General features: G+C 46.9%; 1 protein-coding gene across 1 annotated transcript; it reads right to left on the bottom strand.

Annotated features, from left to right (window-relative positions):
* Positions 1–476: 476 nt before the first annotated feature.
* On the bottom strand, positions 477–20915 carry TKTL1 (transketolase like 1). The gene is given in 12 exon segments (XM_055081772.1): positions 477–712; positions 842–938; positions 3193–3282; positions 4965–5095; positions 6290–6302; positions 6305–6447; positions 10436–10601; positions 13696–13735; positions 13737–13887; positions 15114–15241; positions 15323–15515; positions 20831–20915. Coding segments are annotated over 12 exon segments (1371 nt in total). The 5' UTR covers positions 20901–20915; the 3' UTR covers positions 477–563.
* Between the last annotated feature and the right edge of the window lie 1614 nt (positions 20916–22529).

The following is a 22529-nucleotide window of genomic DNA, read 5'->3' as shown; positions in this document are numbered from 1 at the left end:
GTCCTTGGGGGTGCTGGCGTGTGCCCTTTCCCTGTCATCAGCCTCAGCCGGGAGGGCACTGGAGCACTCTCCTGCAGCTCACAGGGGTGTCCTTGGGGCCCCTAACATGCGAGCACATGACGCTCCCCTCTCCCTCCTCTGCCCCACCTGACCTCCACTGGCCAAACACTGCCCAGCCCCCTCTCCCTGGCGACACTTTTCCCGCGTTTGCTGTGTTCTCTCCTTGCAAGGCACTACTGCCATTTTTTTGTGGGGGGCAAACTATTAATCATTCAATACTCAAGAGCAACTGTGAAGCTTCTCGTTAGACACTCCTCTGCACTGCCACTGAGCCAGCTACCCGGGACCAGGCACTGCACGCTGTGCTGAGCACACACAAACGAGGATGGGCATGGCCCGCCCTTAGCCAGCCAGCGCAGGCGGGCAGGAGGCCCTATACCCGTATCGTCGCAAAGAGCAAGTAACACGGGCTGCTGGGTGAGCGGCTGGCTGGAGGCGCTGCCCACGATCATGGCGCGCCTCTGGTCAAGGAAAACAAAACCACACTGCACCAAAGCAGACTTTCAAAGTGGTCCCCAAGGCCTGCACACACCTTCTGGAGAGTGATCCTCCACTGTGATAATGTGGCCACCTGTGGCTTTTGCGTTGGAGATGATGGTGGCTGCATCCAGGGGTTTAACAGTAAACAGGTTGATGACGCAGATAGAAATATCTGGAGAACAGAGATAACCAGCTTGGTGTGTGAAGCAGACTTAGAATAACAGACAGACTGGGGCACACAGGCAGCCCAAGTCCTACCACTCCCAGCTTGAACTTCAGCATTCAGCAACAACCAACTGACCTTGCTTAGAAAGATCATCGGCGGCTGCTAAGGCTTCATGCAAAGTCACTCCAGCTCCAACAACTGTGAGCCTGTCGCTGACGCTGTTGCGGATGACCTGGTGTTGCACCCACAAAACAAAAATGCTGTGTTTACTACACACACAGTGTGTCTCAAAGCGGAGGATACTCTGCTACACTGCTCTCCTGAGCCTACCAATTTCACTCCTTAATAGCTCACTATAAAAAAGGCCAAGTCAGCACACTGACCAACAAGGACATATTCTTTTTAATAAGCCCCACTTCATGTTTGTTTAACAAATTCACCTACTTTTCCTCAGGATTCAAGATGCCAAATTACTAAGTTCTTTTACAATACGTGTGCAAAATGACCCTTTAGCAAAGCAGGTGGATTTCCAACTGGGATGTGAAAGGCTGAAGGCCAGAAGCGAGCTGTACAGCCCGTCTGCTCCAGAGCATGGACTCACACCCGCCAAGGGGTCTGAAAAGGCACCACCTCTGGCCTGCTTGAACAACTTGCTGGGGCGCTCATACAGATTGGGCTCCCATCGTGAACATGCTAATGGGGACCGTTTGGGGGCATTTTCGAGGTGCATGTGCCCAAGTGCCCTGTGAAGCCCGTGCATTAGTGGGCCCCTTCTGTGGCTGTGGAGAGCAAATCTCAGAGTAGGAGTAACTCGCCCAGGGCAGGGCTGAGACCAGCAGCCAGGCCCATCTGACTTCAAAGCCCGTGCCCCCAACCACTCACTATTCTGTAAGCAGACAGGGTTATCTGCTCTTTTTTTCATCGTTTTGTTTCCTCCAAAGTCACCCAACCAAAGGCATCTGGAAGTCTGCGTTGCATTCCTCTGTATAGCTTTTCCTGTAGCTTAAGAACCATTGCTGACTACAGATATTCAGGGCTTCAAACCACCCACCCCCATTCTTCAAGAATGTTCTAGCGTTTTCATACACACACACACACACACACATACATGTACAGATACATACATATAAACATATACATACACACACCTACGTGCCCCTTTGCAAACCCAGCCCTTGAATTATCCATGGCATGCATATTATCACACACGTTTAAACTCACATCAGGAAGTTTACTTCATTTTGTCAAGACAGGACAAACATCAGGGGAGGGAAAAAAAGAAGAGAGATATGAGAAAGCTTTGAAAACCATAGGACTATCACCAAGACACACTCCCCACCACGCCCGGAGGCAAACGTATGGCCTTGAGTTAAACGTGGGAGTCCAGGGAACAATGGTGCGAGCGTGTAGTTCACACTGAAGTGAATAGTACAGCTTCTCCATTCAGCAGAGTGGAACTATGGGGGACTGTTAACTGCTCTGGGTGCACCTGCTCTGCTGTGGCACTAAAGCCAGCCAGCGCTCATTCACTCATCTGAGCACTAGCCACTGTGGATTCTGGAGCAGCCTAGCCCTTAGCAATCAAGCTGCAAGTCACCTATTGCTCTTCAAGAGTGGCTCTCAGTCTTTCACATACTTAAGGAGAGTATTAATGATGTTCTAAAAGGCTTATAAGATAAAGACAGGACATAAAACTTTCTTATGCAGTATGATCTCAACTAAGATATACACGTGTATATAGAAAAAGCCAGGAAGAAAACGCGCCCAAATGTCTGCAAGCCCTGCTCTCTAGGTGGTGGGCAGTCACGTATTTTCTCCACAGACGCTGCTGGTTTTCTGCACGCACAGCTCCAACAGGCAGGCACACAGACGCCAGGTTGCCGTGGGGGCTTGAATCCTGGTCTTCCTGAACACCTTCTCTGGCCCTCATCTACAAAACATGGCTGGCTGCTAACAATCTGTGCTTCTAGGGCTTTCTCAAGGATACAGGAGATAGGAGGCACCTTGCAATGCCAGCCTTTATCAGCAGGCCTGGGGGCGAGGCCACAATCCGTGTGCAAAACCAACCTCAGGGTCACAAACTGGCCAGAGGCAAGATGGTTCATATTTGTTTGTTATATTCCTGGCCTTGGACCTGCAAAACCAGAACCTAACAGATATACTATTCATCTGAAATGGGTTCTATTATTTTGTTTAGCTTGAGGCTGTGATAAGGTACAGCGAAGCAACTCAAAAGCCTTCAAGTTGTTACCAGCTTATCTTTAAGGGCTCAACAAAGAGACTCCTTTCAGAAAGGAGAAAAGTTCAGTTCAGGCTGATATTGGCAGAATGTTCCTTCCTGAAGAAAAGCAGACAAAGGTCATGAACTTTTTTTAAACTAGTGCAAAGAAAGAATGAAGCGTCAACTGTGGATGTCTCTAGCGGTGACTTTAAGAACAGTGCTCTCCACATGAACTGATACTGGAAGACACTGGAGAATTTAAGGCCTTACCTTGGCCCGTCCAATCTCAAAAGGTTTCCTGTGGGTCGTAAATAACTGCAGTTTCTGGCCAACTGATCCGAATGTAGCACATCCCCTAGGGTGTAAATGAACACCAGAGCCACAGTTTAGAAAATCAAACTAAATTTCCAACTAATAAACCTCAAAAAGAAGCGGGGGAGGACCTAACAGTTCTTTGTACTAAAACCAAGATGTGCCTTTTGGAGTGAGGGCCAGCTGTCACGGGGTCGGGTCACTACGAAGGGCCCCACACTGCCCTGCTCACCCAGTTAGGAAAGCTTTCTCAAATATAAATTGATCTGTTGTGTCTCCACAGAACAGAAACGTGGGCCAGGAGCGCTGACTCACCTTGAATAGAAAGCCTAAAACACATGGGAAACAACTTTTGTCACAACAGCTTGTAATGCTCCATCCTTAGAAGTACCTTAGACACCGGAATATAAAATGACTATTTCTCCAACGAAAAGATGTAAATACGTTTTTTATCACCTTGAACATATAAACAGGAATGTAGATGAATACTCAAATGTCTAGAGTATTTGTTAATTTACATACCTATTTAAATCATACATGATAAACCAATACATTAATTTAGGAACGCTGATTCCTTTTGTTCATTTACATGTTGTGAACTAGTTCTATTCGGTGTTATTTTTACGAGGTAAAATTTACTTAAGTGGAGCACGCCCCGAATTCTGATAAGTTATACACCATGTAACCATCTCCTGAGTCTGGATAGCATTTGCACCTGCCCAGAAAGTTCCCTCATGCCTCTCTCCTGTCACTCTCCCTACCCAAGAAGCAACCTCTATTCTGATTTCCGTCACCACAGCTTTGTCTCTTTTGAACTTCCCACAAATAAGATCCTGCAGCACACGAGATTGCATTGTACATGCAAGGACATAAAACAATGTCCAGGATATATAGCAAGTAGAAAAATCCAGAACTATGTCTGAGGCCACTTAGGTTTAAAGGAAAAAAGTCAAAGAAACTCATGTCTCTAATGCGTTGGAAATGCTTGGAACGGAACTCGCACAACCCACCCCAACTGTGCCCAGGGTTGCCTGTGCAGGGGCACGGGTGCGTGCAGGGCTGGAGGGTGAGGTGAGTCTGGCGACCGCTAGCTAAACTGATTAGAAAGGTAAAGATTCTGTCCCCTAGCCTCTGCTGCAGCTGGGTTCTGGACAGGAGTTAGGGTGTGTCCATCTGATGCCCCTGGGTGAGACTTCAGGAGGGGCAGGCAGGGCAGAAGCCAGACCTGTACCCTTCTAAGCTGTTTCTGAGGGCGGGACAGGGCTGGGGACCCCAGGGTTTGTCTGCAGTGGCCTCCCACTGGCAACTGTCCAGTTTTCTGATATCACGAGGTGGCAGCTGCACGGGCTGTGTCTAAGGCCAGCACATGATGGCTTGTCGCTGGAGCCCACTTCCGTGGCCCTGCCAAGGGCTCCCTGTCTCAGAGCCCCAGAGCACCCCCTCTTCTTGACCCAAGTCCCACCCGATACAGGTCGTCAGGGGTTCGAAATTCTTCTGCACTGTTTTTTACAATGCGAATGTATTCATGTTCTTCGTGGTTCATCACCCTTTTTTGGGGTAATGGTTCTACTTTTAAAAGGAATCCTACAACCAAATCTCCTATAACGAATATCTATTTTCTTTATGCTGAGAAAAAAATGGGAAAAAAAATCATACCATCGGTACCAAACTAGCATCAGAGCCCAGCAACATTTTCTGTCTCCACCAGTGTCCCCTTAGAGATACCTTGGTATTGGCCGCCAGGAACACAGCACGCTCCGTGGAGATGGCATTGCTTGGATAGAAAACAGTGCAGTTCGGAACCACTCGGAACATGGCCAGATCCTCCAGGGCCATCTGGGAGGGGCCGTCTTCACCTGAGAAAGCAAAGCCATAGCCCAACAAAAAGATGAGCCTGCTCTCTGTCAGTCAAGCAAGCGTGCTGCCCATGGTGGCCACCATCGCAGCACACGTCACTGCCACACTCCGCGCGAGGCTCCTAACTGACATTGCAAGCAACACGGCATAGGCCTCTTCTTGGCCCCAAGCCTCGCTAACACCTGGCACACAGTGACAGTGCTGCTGCCCTAAGTGACCCAACACTCCTCCCTGAGCACCAGGTCTCTGGCCCTGTTCTCTTCTCCCTAGGAGGGCCCCCTCAGACTCTGCCATTTCTTCTCTGCTCTTCTACCTTCTCCATCAAGAGACTAAAGTTTTCAGACTCAAATGGTCTCATTCACTTCTCATGGCTTCAAAGTAGCTGAGCATTACAGAACATAACCTTTGGTCTTGCTCTCCCAGGAAGTCCCCAAGACGACACCCAAACACGCACTTCCAGCCCTCCCCTCCAGCACTCTGGCAGCAAGTGTAAGCTGTCACATCTACCTTGACCTGCCCCGCCACAGGAATGTCAGGTGCCCCATCTTTCTAGACTCCCCATTTCTGTCATCCATGAACACGATTCCCAGATGTTTCCCAGGCAAGAAACCCCTGGGGACTGGGGTTTTGCTGTTCTTGCAGTCTGAGACTCCTCCTTCTGTCAGCAATGTTGAAATCTTTCTTCAGGTTCTCACAGATTCGCCCGATTTCCTATCCACTGCTGACACACACCTCGGTCCTCCTCCTGGCTCCCGTGTCTCCCCCAGTTTCCATGAAGCCCATCCACGGTTAACGCCCCTGTGTCGGGCGCCCCGAGGTTTCCCACTGTGTCCAAGCAGGCTGCTCATCCCCACTGGACTAAGGCGACCAGAGAGCAGTGAACAATTCGCTGACGCCAGGGTGACCCTACCCCTACCTAGCATGTGGCTTGACAAAGAAGAAGCACTCAGGACAGATAATTATTTCTCGGTGACAGAGAAAATGGGCACTTTTCAGTAATACCAAGAGATCGGCTCAAAAGTTACCCAGAGTGTCTGGAACTTCTAAAACATGACATGGCTTTTTTCAAAAAGGAGTTTATGATAATCAAACATTATGCAACCTTAAGTACGCCGGCAGTTCAACCTCTTACAGGCTAATCTTTCTCTGTGAAGGAGGAAGGCGATTAAGATGATGGCACTGAGGACTCATACCTATGGATACCCCGCGCAGTGGGACCCAATAAGGTTGATGCTGGTTTGAGACATGGCCCCCATCCGGATCTGATCAAATGCTCGGGTCAAAAAGGCAGCGAAGGTGCAAACAAAAGTGACCGTCTGACCACGGGTGGCGCACCCCAGTGCCACGCTCACTTGCAACACAAAGGAGGTGAATCAGAACACTCCCGGACCCCACCGCCCCTTCCGTTCCCCAGCACAGGGTGGGGGGATCTCAGGGGAACCCCTACTCTGCACCCTCTCACCTTGCCACCCCTCCCCGCTAGGCACCTACCTGGGAAAACCCCCAACCTGGCAAATCCACGGTGTCCCCGGAACACTGCCAGAAAAGAGAGGAACTGCAGTGCTAACCCTGCTCCTTCAAACCCAAGATGTGGAAGCTCGGGACACTCAAGGCCGCCCTGCAGTCCCCGTGGGTCTCCTTCCTATTCTCTTCCCCTACCTCCTGTCCCCTCTCTCCCTGCCCCTTCGCATGCTTCCCCTGGGCACTTGCGGGGGAAGAGAGGTGAACAACGGAGGCTCTCCCACCCCATCCCCACCGTGTCATTAGGAGACAGGGCAGACCGGTCCCTACTTGAGGCCCACTTGCCCGCCCTGCTGAACCTCATCCTTCTGCTTTCTCACGGGCATCTCTGACTGTGCGATTATTCCCTCCCCTCCCGTGTCGCCTCGCTTTCTCCCTCTCTGAGCACTGCGGTGTGTGCCAGCATCTTCCATCTTCCCCCCTCACTTTCACCTTGCCCTCCTGCTCCAGAGGCCGCCCTTCATCTATGTTCTCCTTCACAGGAAGCTTCACACACTTCCTCACTTCCCACTCTCTGCCCGTTCCCTTCATCTAGGCCGCCAGTCCCTGTGAGGGACCCAGAAGCTGCCAAGTGCACAGGTCGCCCGACCCTGTCTGCACGTACCTGACCTCTCAGGAGCCCCCAGCACTACAGACCACCCGTGTCGCTGGACGCTGCTGCTCCCGCCCAGGCTGGCTCTGCTGGGCGGTGCACCTCGACTGAGTCCTGGGGCTCTGGCCGCACTCCTCGTCTGCCCCCTCCACGGGGAACCAGCATGCGGTCCCACTGTGTCACCTGATGTGCTTGATGCTAAGCGCCCCCTCCCTCTCTATTCTTCACCTCCCCTGGAACGCCAGGCTCACATACCCTGGCAGGTTTCAAACTAGAAGATGAACATCTTGGGGGTAAACAAAGACCGTGCAAGGAGCACATGGCTGTGGCTGGTCTCAACGTCAAGATCCTTGACTCCCACGTCTGTCTGCCAGCCAAAGGGCCCAGGGCCTACTTCCCGCTGTCTCCCTGATAATCGCCTCCCAGTCACTGACTGCCAAAAGGCGCTCTCTCACCCACATCGGGTCCTTCAGTCGGGCAACATCCTGGAGTGTAAGAGCTCCGGATCAAAACAGAAAGGACAATTCGAAATAATCATAGCAGCCTTGAGAAACTACAGAACTCAAAAGATTGGGTAACAAATTCTTTTTTAAGTCAGGGGTTTTCCAATTCTTTTAACAAAACTGAAAGAGAACCTAATGCAACTGTCAACGCTTAACAAATAATTTTCCACCAACAACATTACATGAAAGATCACTGTGTGATTTTTGGCTTATAACTGGGAAGGAATTCAAAGGAATTGAATGATGTTGCCACAACAAAACTCTTTCCCTTCCCATCATCACCTTATTTATGTAAACAAGGTTTCTTGGCACTTACATCACTAAAATACGAATAGATTTTGTTCTGAAACTTGCCTCATTCTAGCTTTAAGTGTACTTAACCAATGCTACACAAGCTAATAATTATAACTGTAGCTCAATCCAGAAGAAAAAAAATTGTAATGCTCCAAGGCCTATGGACATAGGAAAATTTTTAAAAACTATCAATGTATATGCATATTTTTATTGCAGAAAAGAACTGTCAATAAAAGGCTTTCATGCATAAATACATTTGGGGAAGCAGAACGGAAATAAGAATTCAAGTAGAAAAACGGATTTAATTTCTGACAAAGAGAGCCTTCGTGTAATTGGATGATTTGAGTATTAAAGTGTCACAAATTTCAATATACGGGAAATCATATCCTTTGCATCTACTTAAATCTGTGATGAAAAATTTAGATGTTAACTTAAAGCTAGGCAGAAAAAGATCTAGTTTAGAAAAACACATTCAGCAGTTTGCAAAGCAAGCACACTTGAAGATAAATGATCTATCCTCTAACCTACCTGGCACCCCCATCCCCAGTCTAACAGGTACCCTGATCCCCCCACCCCAGGGCCCAAAGAGAGCTCCTGACTGTGTTCCCAAAACCCATTCCTCCCCTCGTCTTGTCCATCTCAGGAAGCGACACTCCTCTGCTCCCAGGTGCCCTGGCCTCTGCCCTAGTGCCAGCCTTGGTCCCTGCCCTGACACCTACCCCACGGCATCCTGCCGACTCTCCTGTCAAAGCAGATTCTGGATGAGTCTGCTTCCCTCCAACCCCACAGCTACTGTCCTGGTCCAAGTCGCCATCTCCTGTCGCCTCCCCCACTCCCCCCAACAAGCTATCCTCCACACCGGCCCTTCCTTCTGCACCCTAAACAGCTCAGATTTGGGCATGCCACAGAGCTAGCTGGGCCCTCTGCTGGGGATACCGTCCCCCCAAATCTACGCATGACTGACTCCTTGTCACTTAAGTCTCAGCTTAAATGTCACGTCCTCTGAGACCTTGCTCCTGACTGGCCCTAGTCACGCTATCACTGTAGTCACCAGTCTCACCTGGTAGCACTGGATACTACCCACTTGCTGGCTGCTTCTTTATTCGTTTTCTTCAGCTGCTGACTGAAAGAATCAATGAGTTCGGAAGCAAGCTTTTCAATAGGCGGCCCAATTCAGAAAGTTATGAATTGTATTCTTTTCCATTCAAAATGGAAACAGCTTAGCTTAATGAGACCCACAGAAAAATGTACATATTCTTACAATTGCAATGACCTACTTTACTGAACAGGGGCGCTTAAATTCCAACACTGACGGGGCCAGGGAAGCACCGTGAACAAATGAGCGGGTCAGCAGGAGGCAGGGACATGGTGAGCTGGCTGTGGACCCCCATCTAAATGGGGCCCCTGCTTGGCTCCAGCTAACTGGTGGCAGGCAGGAAGGAATGTCGTCCTAATGTTGCCAGATCTTCCCAATCTTCAAGAGAATCCAGAAATTTGGATTCCATATAAAATTTCCTGACTTTTAAAAGCTGGCAACTGGGACTTCCCCGGCGGTCCAGTGGTTAAGACTCCGTGTTTCCAACGCAGGGGGCGCGGGTTCGATCCCTGGTCAGGGAACTAAGATCCCACATGCCACATGGTACAGGCAAAAAAAAAAAAAAAAAAAAAAGCTGGCAACTATTTTAAAATATTTGTGACTACTACTTGTTCCAAATACAATATCTCTGGTGGTCACGTAAGGCCTGCTGGCCCATAGATTTCTGGCCGGTGCTGTTTTTGGCCTCTACAATGTGAAGGTACATGTGCACTGGCCTCTGCACTGGCACAGAGCTTTACAAGTCAAGGTGTTTACTTGCACAAACTCCTTTCTCTCTCTTGAGGGGAGTGTGTGCGGATATGTGCATGCATAAGAGACTCCTGCATTAATGTCGTCCTGGGAAGAGACTGAAGCACAGATAAGCAGAACAGCTCTACCTAAGGCCACAGCACTACTGACATTCTTGAGGCTACAATTAGGGCAACATTTGAATATCTAGGATATATTAGGCCCCACGCAACAAGGTGGAGAGAAAAACCACAGTCCCTTGTAGCTTTCAATCTATTGGCCTCTGGGATGTTGTAGGATTGCCTGGTTGTGGGATGGGCAGGACAGGAAGAGTGGGGTCACCTAGAGCTACCAGGGAGCTGGGCATGCTTTAGGCCTGGAGACCTGAGGGCAGATGGCTGGAGCCCCTCCCTGCAGTCCTGGAAGTCACCCCTCAGACTCTGCCTGGCTGCTCTGTAGTTGTTTACCCCGACACTTTTTTCCTCCAGTTCCTTTGCTTTTATAAGTGGAAAGAAAAACTGTAACACAGCGCAGGCCTCCTATGTCTGGTGGGCCACTGTTTGTCAATGAGAAGACTCAAGATGGATGTCCCCAGCATACATACCATGTTTTTGCTCAGCAACAGAACACTCAATGAAGCGCTCAGGGTGTTGCTTCTTGAATATCTCAGAGAAGGTGGAGTTCTTGCTGTCACCGTCCAGCAAAACGACTCTGTCATTTGCATGGCCCAGCTTAGCCAGAGCCAAACCACATGCTTTCCGAGTAGCTATCTGGAAGTTAAACAGTAGTTTCTTAGAATGGGTTTAGAAGAAAGGTGAATTGGTAGAATTATAAATTGTCATCTATCTTAATGAAGAAAACAAATTTGTGATTCACCAATAATCTCCTTTAGGGTCATAAAAAAGGACTGCTAGCCAATTTTAAATCCATACTTGGCTCACTGGGTATCAATTTCCCCCAAAATAAATTTATTCTGTCCCATTCCTATAGTTGATTTAAAAATTTACATTTCCCAAAATGCAAATGCCTCTGTGAGTGTTTAACTATAAAACTGATGATACTCACTGTAAATATTAAAATGTAGAACTTTAGAAACATAATACAAATAATAAACAATTCCATTAGGATATTGTTTGAGACTGGACTCAACCTATGGATTAATTTAGAGGAGAACTGACATCCTTACAATATTGAGTTTTTCTATTAAAAAAAACAAGGTTTGGCATTTCCTCAAAGAGTTAAACAGAATTACTACGACCCAGCAATTCTACTCCAAGGTATATACCCAAGAGAAAAATACATCTATACGAAAGGTTGTACACAAATGTTCACTGCAGCATTATTCACAATAGCCAAAAGGTAGAAACAACCCAAATGTCCAGCAACAGATGAATGGATAAATAAAACATATGATATACCCATAAAATGAAGTACTGCCACCACATGGATGAACCTCGAGAACACAGTGCCAGGTGAAATAAGCCAGACTTAAAACTTTGCATATTATATGATCCCATTTACATGAAATGTCTGGAATAGGCAAATCCACAGACACAGAAAGTAGATTAGCAGTTACTAGGGGCTGGGTGGGAATGGAGAGTAACTGCTAATGGGTATAGGGTTTCTCTTTGGGATGACGGAAACGTTGTAAGATTGAGCGTGGGGATGGGTGCACAACTCTGTCAGTATGCTAAAAACCCTTGAATTGTACATTTCAAATGGGGAGATTATATAGAAATCTATAGCTTTATATAGCTTTATTATCTCAATAAAGCTGTTATTTAAAAAAACAAGGTTTGCCTCCTCATTTATTTGTCTTTGTTCATTCATCTAAACACTCCTGAAAATATTTTTTTAACAGGCAACTCACGTAGACGAGTACAGAAGTCAAGTTACGAAAAGATATGGAGTGCAAAGGCCGTCTTCCTCCCGCCCTCCTGGCACCTCTCCCCGGGGTGAGGGAAATGACAGGTTTGTGCAGCATCCTTTTGGCAATGGTCTACTCACAAATACTTGGTGAGCATCTCATGCATACAAGGCATGTGAGCTACTTTAAGGGCTATAGTTTTATAAGTATCTTAACATAGACCTTATATACTTAAGTTTATTTTTAGTTACTTTAGTTTTTATTGCCACTGTAAAAGGGATAATCTCTCCATTTTATTAATATAAGAATCAATCTTTGTATATTAGTTTTGCTACAAGCTCTCTTTCTGGACTCCTCTTATTTCTAACCATTTTCTGTCGATTCTCTTGGGCTTTCCAGACATACAACTCTACCACCTGCAAATAGGCTTGCCTTTTCATTGTCAGGACTGAGTCTTTTATTGTTAATGATCATAATTTCCCCCCTCCTAATACTGGTGAATGATATGCATTACTAATTTGAACTTCACTGATTCATATACTTCTTTAAGGTACTGAGTTGAGACTGGTGAACATTTTATTTAGAATTTTTACATCAATATGCATAAGTGAGGTTGGCCTGTAGTTTTTTCCTTTGGGCTAGCATTATAACATTTTGGCTTCATGAATGGCTTTTTCCATATTCAAGAAGGTTTGAAATAGCCTAGGAATTAACCCATTCCTTGAAGGTTAAAATTAAGTCACTCTTGCAACTTAGTGAGCCTGGCACTTTGGAGATGTAACTCTTAGACAGTTTTCTCAAATTCTTCTATGGCTGTTGATCTACTTAAGTGTTTTGTGTCTTTTTAGTCAATTTTGGTATTTCATGTATTCCTAAAAGAGGTCCATTTTTTTTTACAGGTTCTCATACCAATTAACATAGTTTTCTCAAAATTCTCTGTTTTCTGCATCTGTGGTTATCTCCTCTAGTGACTAATTTTATTCATTTATGATTTTCATCTCTTTAAGTAGGCTAGATAATGGTTTGTCTACTGTATTAGTAATTCAAAGAGCTAACTCTTTGATTTGTGTATTAATGTGACTTCTTGTTCTTTAATTCATTAACTTTTTACGAATTGGCCTGTTTCCTTAATTTTTCCTATTAGTAAAATATATACACTTCTTTCAAAAAATGAAAAGCTTCCATAATCCCACCTACCTTCCAGACATAAACACTTCATCATAGTCAATGCTGCAATTAACATTCATTCTATTCTGCACACTTGCACAGGTGTTTCTGTAGGATAAATTCCTGTGAGTTGCACTGCTAGTTTGAAGGGTGTCAACAGCTAAAGTGTTAACACATATTACCAAAGTAGCCTCTGTTTATATGTACTTTTCCCTTACTAATAGCATTCTTCTGCTTTAAAATTTGTTTTCTAATTTCTCAAACAGTCAATTCATTTATTTTAAACCCATATTATCAGGTTAAGAAAACGTAGGTAACACTCAAAATGTCCCCAAATAAATAAATATTTCCTTCCTCCCAGGCTCGCCACCTTATTTCCTTAGGTTGTGAAGACCCTGCATACTTTGAATACAAGAGTGGTATCAAAAAGCAGAAAGGCTTTATGTTCAGGGTTTCGTGCCTAATTTGTTGCCTTTTTGAAGAACTGGTCTTTGATGAATTGGCGTGTTTCCTTGTGTAATCCAGGGAATAAGCCCAGCAGATCAATCCAGCTAGGCCCCCATCCTTTGAGTAGACACAGAAGCAAGCAACAGTTGCACAGCACTGGACACGAATAAGTAGCGACTGACTGGTAAGAAAATTCAGACCTGAGTTAAGTTTGAAATCAAAGAATAAATATCAGAAACAGTAAAAGAGAAGGTAAATCCATATTTTTGCTTATAATCTTTAGTTTAATATCACATCACCTAACAATTTGTTCATTCCTGGAGATCAGAGTAAACAGAGTCCTCTGTATTTAGGAAAAGCAGAGAAAAAAGCAGTTTGCCTACCGTGTCACCAACTTTGTAAGGAGGTGGAGAGGTCATTTCTATCTGTGATGTTGATTTGAGGCGAGTCTTCAACAGGGGGTTTTGGGTCAAGCTTCTTCTTGGTCTGTATCTGGCTCTCAATTAGTTTGATGATTGGATCCACTCTTTCTTTTGGCATTGGCCTTTCACGCCAATTTTCTGCATCCTCAACATCTGCAACCCAATGGATAAAACACATTCATTCCCTAAGTATATAATGAGCTCCTATTTGGTCATCTGAAAGACATCCAGATGGAAAAGATGTCAGCCACAGAGTAAAAAGCTGGCACAGGGGGCCTGACATAGTACTACAGTCGCAGGAGACAGCCTTGACAAAGGCCGAGAGGCTCTTGAGGGGGCCACTGGCCCATGTGCTGGTGAATGGAGGGGAGAGAGGGAGATGAGGCTGGACAGGCAGAGCAGGCCATGGAGGATCCTATGGGTATAAGGAGTTTGAGTTCTGTCCCAAGCAAGATGGGAAACCACTGACGGGTTTGGAAGCGGGGTGGTGACTGATCAGATCCATGTTGTAGAAAGATCACCATGGCAGTCACGTGGGGGCTGGCTTGGGGAGACTGCAATTAGGGAGAGATGACTGGGCCTGGGCAAGAAGAGATGGAGAGGAGCAAACAGACTTGAGACGTGTGTCAGGAGCAGAATCAATCAGAATCGATGACAGACTGGGTATGTGTGTAGGGGGCACATAAGGGAGAGGTGGAGGCAAGGACAATACCCAGGTTTCTGCCAGAAGCAAACTGGTCCAGTCGTCATTTACTGAACAGGCGTATCAGAATAAGACTGTATTTTGAGAAGGAGTCATAGAAGAGTTTTATTCTAAAATGTCAACACTAAAAACACACCAGGAATCACACCTACTGCAATTACTTATACTTGAGACAAACAACTTCAGATGTCCCCTTTGAAATCTGCAAGAAGCTAAGACTTTCAAAACCCCCTCCCTTCCCCGACCCTCAGTTCCACAGTTGCCTTTCCCAGAGGCGCCGCTTTACGAGTGGCCTGTGTGTCCTCCCAGGTAGCGGGGAACAGGTGAGGGCGCTCGCAGGCACGCACACTCACGTTTACGTATCTGCTCACACTCAGCCCCCCTCTGGCTCTGCACTCCCGTGGACATGGCTCCCTGCTGGTCCTCTAACTGATGGACTATCCTCTCAGCCACTCCCCTGCGCTCGCTTGCTAGGGGTCTGGGCTTCCTCCCCCTTGCCCTAACCAGATCTGCTATCTACAAGCATGAAAAAGAGCAAAAGCGCTGGGCGCACGTCACAGGCGTAATCACCGTGCATGAAGTCAGCTGTCTGCCCAGCTAGACTAAGCCTCCCTCCACCTCATATGCTAGGCAGAGGTTTTTGACAACCACAAGCAGAAAAACAACACTTCCTTACGTGGCATGCCGTGGCCCCTGAAGGTCTTGGCAACTACAGCACTGGGCTTGCGCTTCACTTGAGCCGCCTGCTGGAACACCTGGCACAGTGCCTCCACATCGCGGCCATCCACCACGAAAGTACTCCACCTGTCAACCGAGAAGTGGGCCAGGTTAGAAGGCGAAGGGGGGATGGGGCGGAAAGAAGGTGCCACAAAACAGGACAGTTACCTAAAGGCTGCACAGCGCTTCTGAAAGAGGTCCATGCAGTGCTCGAGGGGCAGGGTGCTGTGGCACAGGCGATTCACGTCAAAGATGGCCACGAGATTGTCCAGACTGTAGTGGGAAGCAAAGGCCATGGCCTCCCAGAAGGAGCCTTCCGAGGACTCGCACTCTCCAATGAGGCAGAACACGCGGTAGCTGGGACAAGCCGAGAGAGACATTAGGACCCTGCCTGCGGCTCCTCTGGGTGGCTCGAGCAAATGTATTTCGTGGAGAGAAACAAAGGAGGAGACTGAAGCAGCTGCTTCAGACCTAAGACAATTTTCCTTGTCAACGCTGCCCGAATTCCACAGCTGAGGAGACACAGCTTTAAAAGCCTGGGCCTCACGACATGGGCCGCACCTTTGGCTAGTCTTCTCGTCCTAGCTGTAAAGGTAATTTCTACCTTCTTCTGCCACTTCTCTGGGCCCAACCAAATAAGAGCGGATGGGGAGAAGGCAGCTCCCTTAAATGCCCAAACATTTACATATATGGTTTCTTGATAAGCTCCATGTTAAGCACTGCCACCTTCTATTTCTGATCTTACAAATTTATATACAATAATAACAATGAAAACATCCTATCTCAGGAGCGTATGTTCTGTTATAAATATTAAACTCCTCCGCAGCAGAAACATGAAATGCTTAAATCACTAGAAGACAACCCAAACCCCCCCAAAATGCTATAAATGAAGTATAAAAAAGTGATTAAGCACAGGATAGGGACTAACAGAGGCAACAGTGAGAGATGAAAAAGGTCAGCTGTGGAGGAAGCAAAACAAAGTGCCTCCAGAGGGGCCACCTGGGCTGCAGACTCAGGCACCCTGGGTGAACCGTGGGAGTAGAACATGCACACCATCATGGCCAATCCTGAGGCCCCCAGGATCCCCCATCTTGCTGCTCCTACATCAGCAGCACCTGGGCACACACCCCGGCAAGAAAGGCATGGATCTGCCTGTCTTCAGGAAGGTGGACCATTCCAGAAAAAGAGACCTTTGATTAACATGTAGGGGTCCCCAATGGAAAGGCAAATACACCATCTGTTCACTCTATAGTGAACCTCACTGAGATATGGGAAACAGGAAGATGTCTCTCTTAGTAAAAACTTGAATCCTAGGACTTCCCTGGTGCTCCAATGGCTAAGACTCCATGCTCCCAATGTAGGGGGCTCAGGTTCGATCCCTGGTCAGGAAACTAGGTCCCACAATGTTGCAGCTAAGACCCTGCATACCACAACTAAAGACCTTGCATGCCGCAACTAAGACCCACCGCAGCTAGCTAGCTAGCTAAATAAACAAACAAACAAATAAATAAATGTTTAAAAATAACTTAGACTTGAATCCTAATAAACTGTTTTCTTTCTTTTAAAAAATATTTATTTATTTATTTTGGCTGTGCTGGGTCTTAGTTGCAGCATGCGGGATCCTACAGTTGTGGCATGTGGGCTCATAGTTGCAGCATGCGGGCTTCTTACTTGTGGCATGCATGTGGGATCTAGTTCTCTGAACAGGGATCGAACCTGGGCCCCCTGCATTGGGAGTGCGGAGTCTTACCCACTGGACCACCAGGGAAGTCCCTAATGAACTGATTTCTATACTGCAGGCAGCACTTAGGACCCAACAGGAGATGCTAGAACAGCTTCATGAAATATGATTTCTTTTTACTTCTTGAGTACTTGGTAACTTGAACTTTTAACACAATCTTTTAATCACAATCACAAGCAGAAAAAAACATAAGCACAAGTCTTGCCATTTCCACAAGACCTTTTATCTAGCTGTATACAGACCAGATGTTCAATGTTTTTGGAGAATATGGACTCTTAAATAGAAACTGGAAACACTGAAGGAGATTTCAATTTTCCTGGTTTGTAAAACTCAAGTCAACTGAGATTTGGGAAGTGGTGATGTAGGAGGTTATGCTAGAAATAAATCACTTTCTACCACCGCTCCATTTATCCCCACCAACCTGCTTGTACGCACAGGCTATCACTGTCCCACGGAGAGAATGTGGCCCTCTGAGGGCCACAAGGTGGTGCCAATGCCAAAGGTCTGCTGCACTGAGGCCTCACTCACTCCCAAGCTTCTGAAGAGATATCAAACTTATTCAACACTTCCGCTGCCACCACCTTGGCCTGGCAACAAACATCTCTTGCCTCTGGCAGAGCAGTGGCCTCCCTGCTTCCCTCCAGTCGTTCTCAACACAGCCACCAGGCGGAGCACGATAAAACCGAAGTCCGCCCCTCAATCGCTGCGGAGAACTGTCCAAGGTCTTGGCATCTAACGTCAAGTAGAGCTCAAGTTCTTGCAGTGGCCTGTTCACTCCAGACCCCCATCACCTCCCACTGCTCCGGGTGCCTGGCCTCCCGGCCGTCCTTTGAACACGCCATGCACGTGCCTGCCTCATAGCTGTGCCTAAATAAGGGCACAGCTTACTCCCTCACACCCTCCAAGTCTCTGCTCAGATGTCAACACCAAGGCTTTCCTGGACCATCTCTTTCACCTAGTACCTGCCCTCCACTTCCCTTGGATCTAGGATACTCAGCCCCATGTGACATGCTATTTCTGGGTTTGTTTCTTGTCTTCTCCCTTCCTCCATTCAGATGTCAGCTCCATTCAGAGACTGGTTTGTGCTGTCACTACCACGGATGAGTGGATGGTACCTGTTATTCTCAGATCCCTCTCCTACCTCGCTCCACCCTACTGTTCAGCTCTTCCTGGGGCTCTTGACCTTCCTTAACTTTCTCTACGTGTTTTGTGCCCTCACAGATTTCTGTTTTGCATCTCTAGCCCCAAGAACTGTCCTACTGAAGTCTCTCTTGACAACATCGCTAGCTTAGTCTTTCTCCCTACAGCTCCTATTTTACTCCTGTAACAAGCTCTGGCTCCCAGGTGCCTTATGTGCCCTTGGAGCGAGCCTGCGCTCTACACTCAGACCAACTCCACTTCCCCCCAGCTTTAACGCAGGGGCCAAGTAAGCCCACTTCCATAAGGCTTTGCTCTCTGGGTGTGATGGTGAGGAAAGCCCTGTTCAGGAAGCAAGAGGCTTCTAGGATTAATTGAGAAGATTGATGGGGCATCAGCATGATGTCTGGCATGGTGGAAGCACGCCCACATGGGCTCCCTTTCCTTTCCCAAGAATCCTTTCGCTGTGGGGGGGACACTCACAACTGAGGGGCCAAGAATAAAGATGCACACAAGCCGCTGAGGGCACCCAAGAAAGCAAGCTTTCTCTTCCAGGTGGTACTTCTCATCTTTGTTCTGACACAAAGTGTGCTTCAAGAACAAACTTACAAGAAGGCTTTTTGGTTACTTCCCAGGCCTCCTTGGCTAAAGAAAACAAAAGAGCTGATAAAACAAAAACTAAGGCCTGGGTGGTGGACGGAGAGATCATGAGCACCTCAGTCAGTGCCACGGCCAGGCCTTAGCAAGCAGCCTCCTCGTGCAGCTGTCTGCATAGACACTCCTGCCCCGGGAGCACAGATTATGGAGACCCTGGCTTCTCGTCCTCTAGCGAGTCCATTTACTCCATTCCCAACCACAGCCAAGATGGACTATGCTCCTGAGTGTTTTCTTTTTAAAAAAAAACTAAATTTATTTATTTTATTTATTTTTGGCTGCGTTGGGCCTTCGTTGTTGCGTGTGGGCTTTCTCTAGTTGCAGTGCACGGGCTTCTCTTTGCAGTGGCTTCTCTTGTTGCGGAGCACGGGCTCTAGGCACACAGGCTTCAGTAGTTGTGGCTTGCGGGCTGAGTAGTTGTGGCTCGTGGGCTCTAGAGCGCAGGCTCAGTAGTTGTGGTGCACGGGCTTAGTTGCTCCGTGGCCTGTGGGATCTTCCCGGACCAGGGCTTGAACCCGTGTCCCCTGCATTGGCAGGTGGATTCTTAACCACTGCGCCACCAGGGAAGTCCCCTGAGTGTTTTCTCTTGTATTCAAACTTTATCTGCCAGATAAATCTGGCAAATGAGTAGCGCCCAGCCTGAAGCTACACGCCAGAAAGTCTCTCTATCCCTCTAAGGCCAATGACTCTGATAATATGATAGCAGCAGTTATGGGATAGTCTAGGCATCTTTTTTTTGGGCTGCGCCGCGCAGCTTGCGGAATCTTGGTTCCCTGACCAGGGATTGAACCCAGGCTCCCAACAGTGAAAGCGTGGAGTCCTAACTACTGGACCACCAGGGAATTCCCACATCTTTTCCTTTTTTAAAGTAAAGCTCTAAACACCCATACTTTGTACACCTATAGTTATTCAGTTTTTATGATGAAGGAAATTCAAGCTTACAGAAAAGTTGTACGAATAGTACAATGAAGTTCCATATACTCTTTACCTAAATTCGTCGACTGCTACTAATGGACTTTGTTTGCTTCATCTCTCTTCCTCTGCACACACGTTTTATTTATCCTTTGCCAAACCTCACCAGAGATTATGTTTTAGACACCGAGACAAGGATCACAACTGCGGCTCCAGGCACTCTGCCTGTACTCTGCCTTTGTCTTTACTTCCCGCTGTCCAGATCTGGGGTTTCTATTTGCACATGTCGTTCTAGCAGTTGAGCTTTAAATGCTTTGCTCAAAACACAGCAAACTTTCAGACAGCATCAAAAGAGCTGCTTGTTCTTCTAGATCGACCTTGCTTTTAATATTTCTTTTCCTTCCTGTCCCCCGATGTCATGAGGTATCTCGTACTATCGCTAGCCTAATGAGAAACTCCTTATTGGTATCAGGTCAGATATGCAGAGAAATGGAAGAGAAAGCTGACTGACGGGTGGGACGTCCCTCCAAATCAAGCTCAACGCTCCTCGAGCTCAACAAGCTGGATTCACTCATGTGGCCCTCCTCTACCCAGGTGGCAGAGGATCGGAGAAGCATGATCCTGACAAGGGGGGCTTTAGTGGGGTAAAGCGAGGCACCATCAGAGGCAAAGAAGGACTGCCAGCAAGTCATCCTTCCCACCACGCAGTCCACACTAGAACACCTTTTAGATCTTTATGAGGTGCCATGGTCTGAATGTTTGTGCCCCCTCCCCAAAATCCATTATGTTGAAAACCTAATGCCCAAGGTGATAGGATTAGGAGGTAGCGGTCTTTGGGTAGCGATTAGGCCATGAGGGCAGAACCCTGAAGAGTGGGGTTAATGCCCTTATAAAAGAGAGTTCATTTCTCCTTACATCACACGAGGATACAGTGAGAAGTCTGCCACCAGAACAGGGCCCTCACCAGAACATGACCATGCTGGCGCCTTGATCTTAGACTTCTAACCTCCAGAACTGTGAGAAATAAATTTCTGTTGTTTATAAGCCACCCAGTCTCTGGTGTTTTATTATATCAGCCTGAACAGATGAAGACATGAGGCAAAGAGAGAAGTACCAAAAGGATAAACAGAGGCCATTTCAGGTCTTGTTGCCACATGGTGGCTTTTAAAATGAGTTCAGGAACCAAGTGTCTGAGCATGGGTTCCTATGCCAGCTTACCTTGGGGAGGATGAATCTGTCATTGTTCGGGTTCTCTGCGTCCATCTGTTTATACCTCATGATGTAGAACAACAGCACGGACATGATCTCAGCAGCACTGCTGCACAATGTGGGGTGGCTGAAAGACATGGCACAGGTCGTTTCTCACAAGCAAGTGACTCACCAGGGACATACACAGTGCATGAGGAGGCCTTTCAGCACATGGTCTCCTCAAAATGGAAGCAGCAGTCATTCCTCCCAGCCCTGAAAGAATCCAGCCAAGGGAAAGGGATGCTGGGCCACTGCCCACCAAGTTCACAGCTTTTAAGGATGCTTTGAGGCCCAGGAACCTCACAACTCCTCTCCCTGTAGGGAGCAAGACCTCACAGACCAGCCCCCTTCTATCAGTGGAGCACCGGCATACTTGGGGAAGTTCGCCTGGTGACTCTGTAAGCATTTGAGTGTCATTTCACTTGTATGAATTCATCTGTGATATCATTAATCAGAAATTTCACAAAGCAGAAATAAACCCACACGTATGTGGTCAACTAATTTTTGATGAGGGAGCCAAGAATACTCAATGCAGAAAAAACAGTCTCTTCAACAAGTGATACAGGAAAAATTGGATATTCACATGTAAAAAAATGAAACTGGACACCTATCTTATACCACTCACAGAAATTAACTTGAAATGGATTAAAACTTAAAGGTAAGACCAGAAACCATAAAACTCCTAGAAGTAAAACATAGGCACTACGCTACGCTACTTGACCTGAGTCTTCGCGAGGATTCTTTGTTTTTGTTTTTTTTTTTTTTGTGGTACGCGGGCCTCTCACTGTTGTGGCCTTTCCTATTGCGGAGCACAGGCTCCGGACGCGCAGGCTCAGCCACCATGGCTCACGGGCCCAGCCGCTCCACGGCATGTGGGATCTTCCCGGACCGGGGCACGAACCCGTGTCCCCTGCGAGGATTCTTTGAATCAGACACTAAAAGCAAGAGCAAAAAAAAGCAACAAAAACAACAAACAAACAAAAACCAAGTGGGACTGAACCAAATTCTTCATGGCAAAGGAAACCATCAACAAAATGTAAAAGCAACCTACTGAATAGGAGAAAGTATTTGCAAATCATGTATCTGATAATGTGTTTATATGGAAAATATATAAAGAACTCACACAATTCCATAACAAAACAACAAAAAATCCGCTTAAAAATGGGCAAAGGATCTGAATAGGCATTTTCCCAAAGAAGACATACAACAGGCACATGAAAAGGTGCTCAACATCACTGATCATCAGGGAAATTGCAAGTCAAAACCACAATGAGATATCCCCTCACACCTATCAGACCGGCTGTCATCAAAAAGATGAGTTAACAAATCTGGCAAAGATGTGGAGAAAAGAGAACCCTTGTGCACTGTTGGTGGGAATGTAAATTAGAGGAGCCACTATGGAAAACAATATGGAGGATCTTAAAAAAAAAAAACAACTACCATATGATCCAGCAATTTCACTACTGGGAGTATATCTGAGGAAAATGAAAACACTATGTGGAAGAGATATCTGCACCCCTACGTTCACAGCAGCACTATTTATAATAGCCAAGCTATGGAAACAACCGAAGTGTCTGATAGATGAATGGACAAAGGAGATGTGGTACAGATATATAATGGAACATAATTCAGGCACAAAAAGGAAATTCTGCCATTTATGACAACATGGATGGGCCTTTTGAA

Source organism: Physeter macrocephalus, chromosome 21 (assembly GCF_002837175.3).
Source record: "Physeter macrocephalus isolate SW-GA chromosome 21, ASM283717v5, whole genome shotgun sequence".
In the NCBI taxonomy this organism is placed as follows: Eukaryota; Metazoa; Chordata; class Mammalia; order Artiodactyla; family Physeteridae; genus Physeter; species Physeter macrocephalus.
Note: the sequence above shows the minus strand (reverse complement) of the source record. Positions and strands in the feature narration are given on the sequence as shown.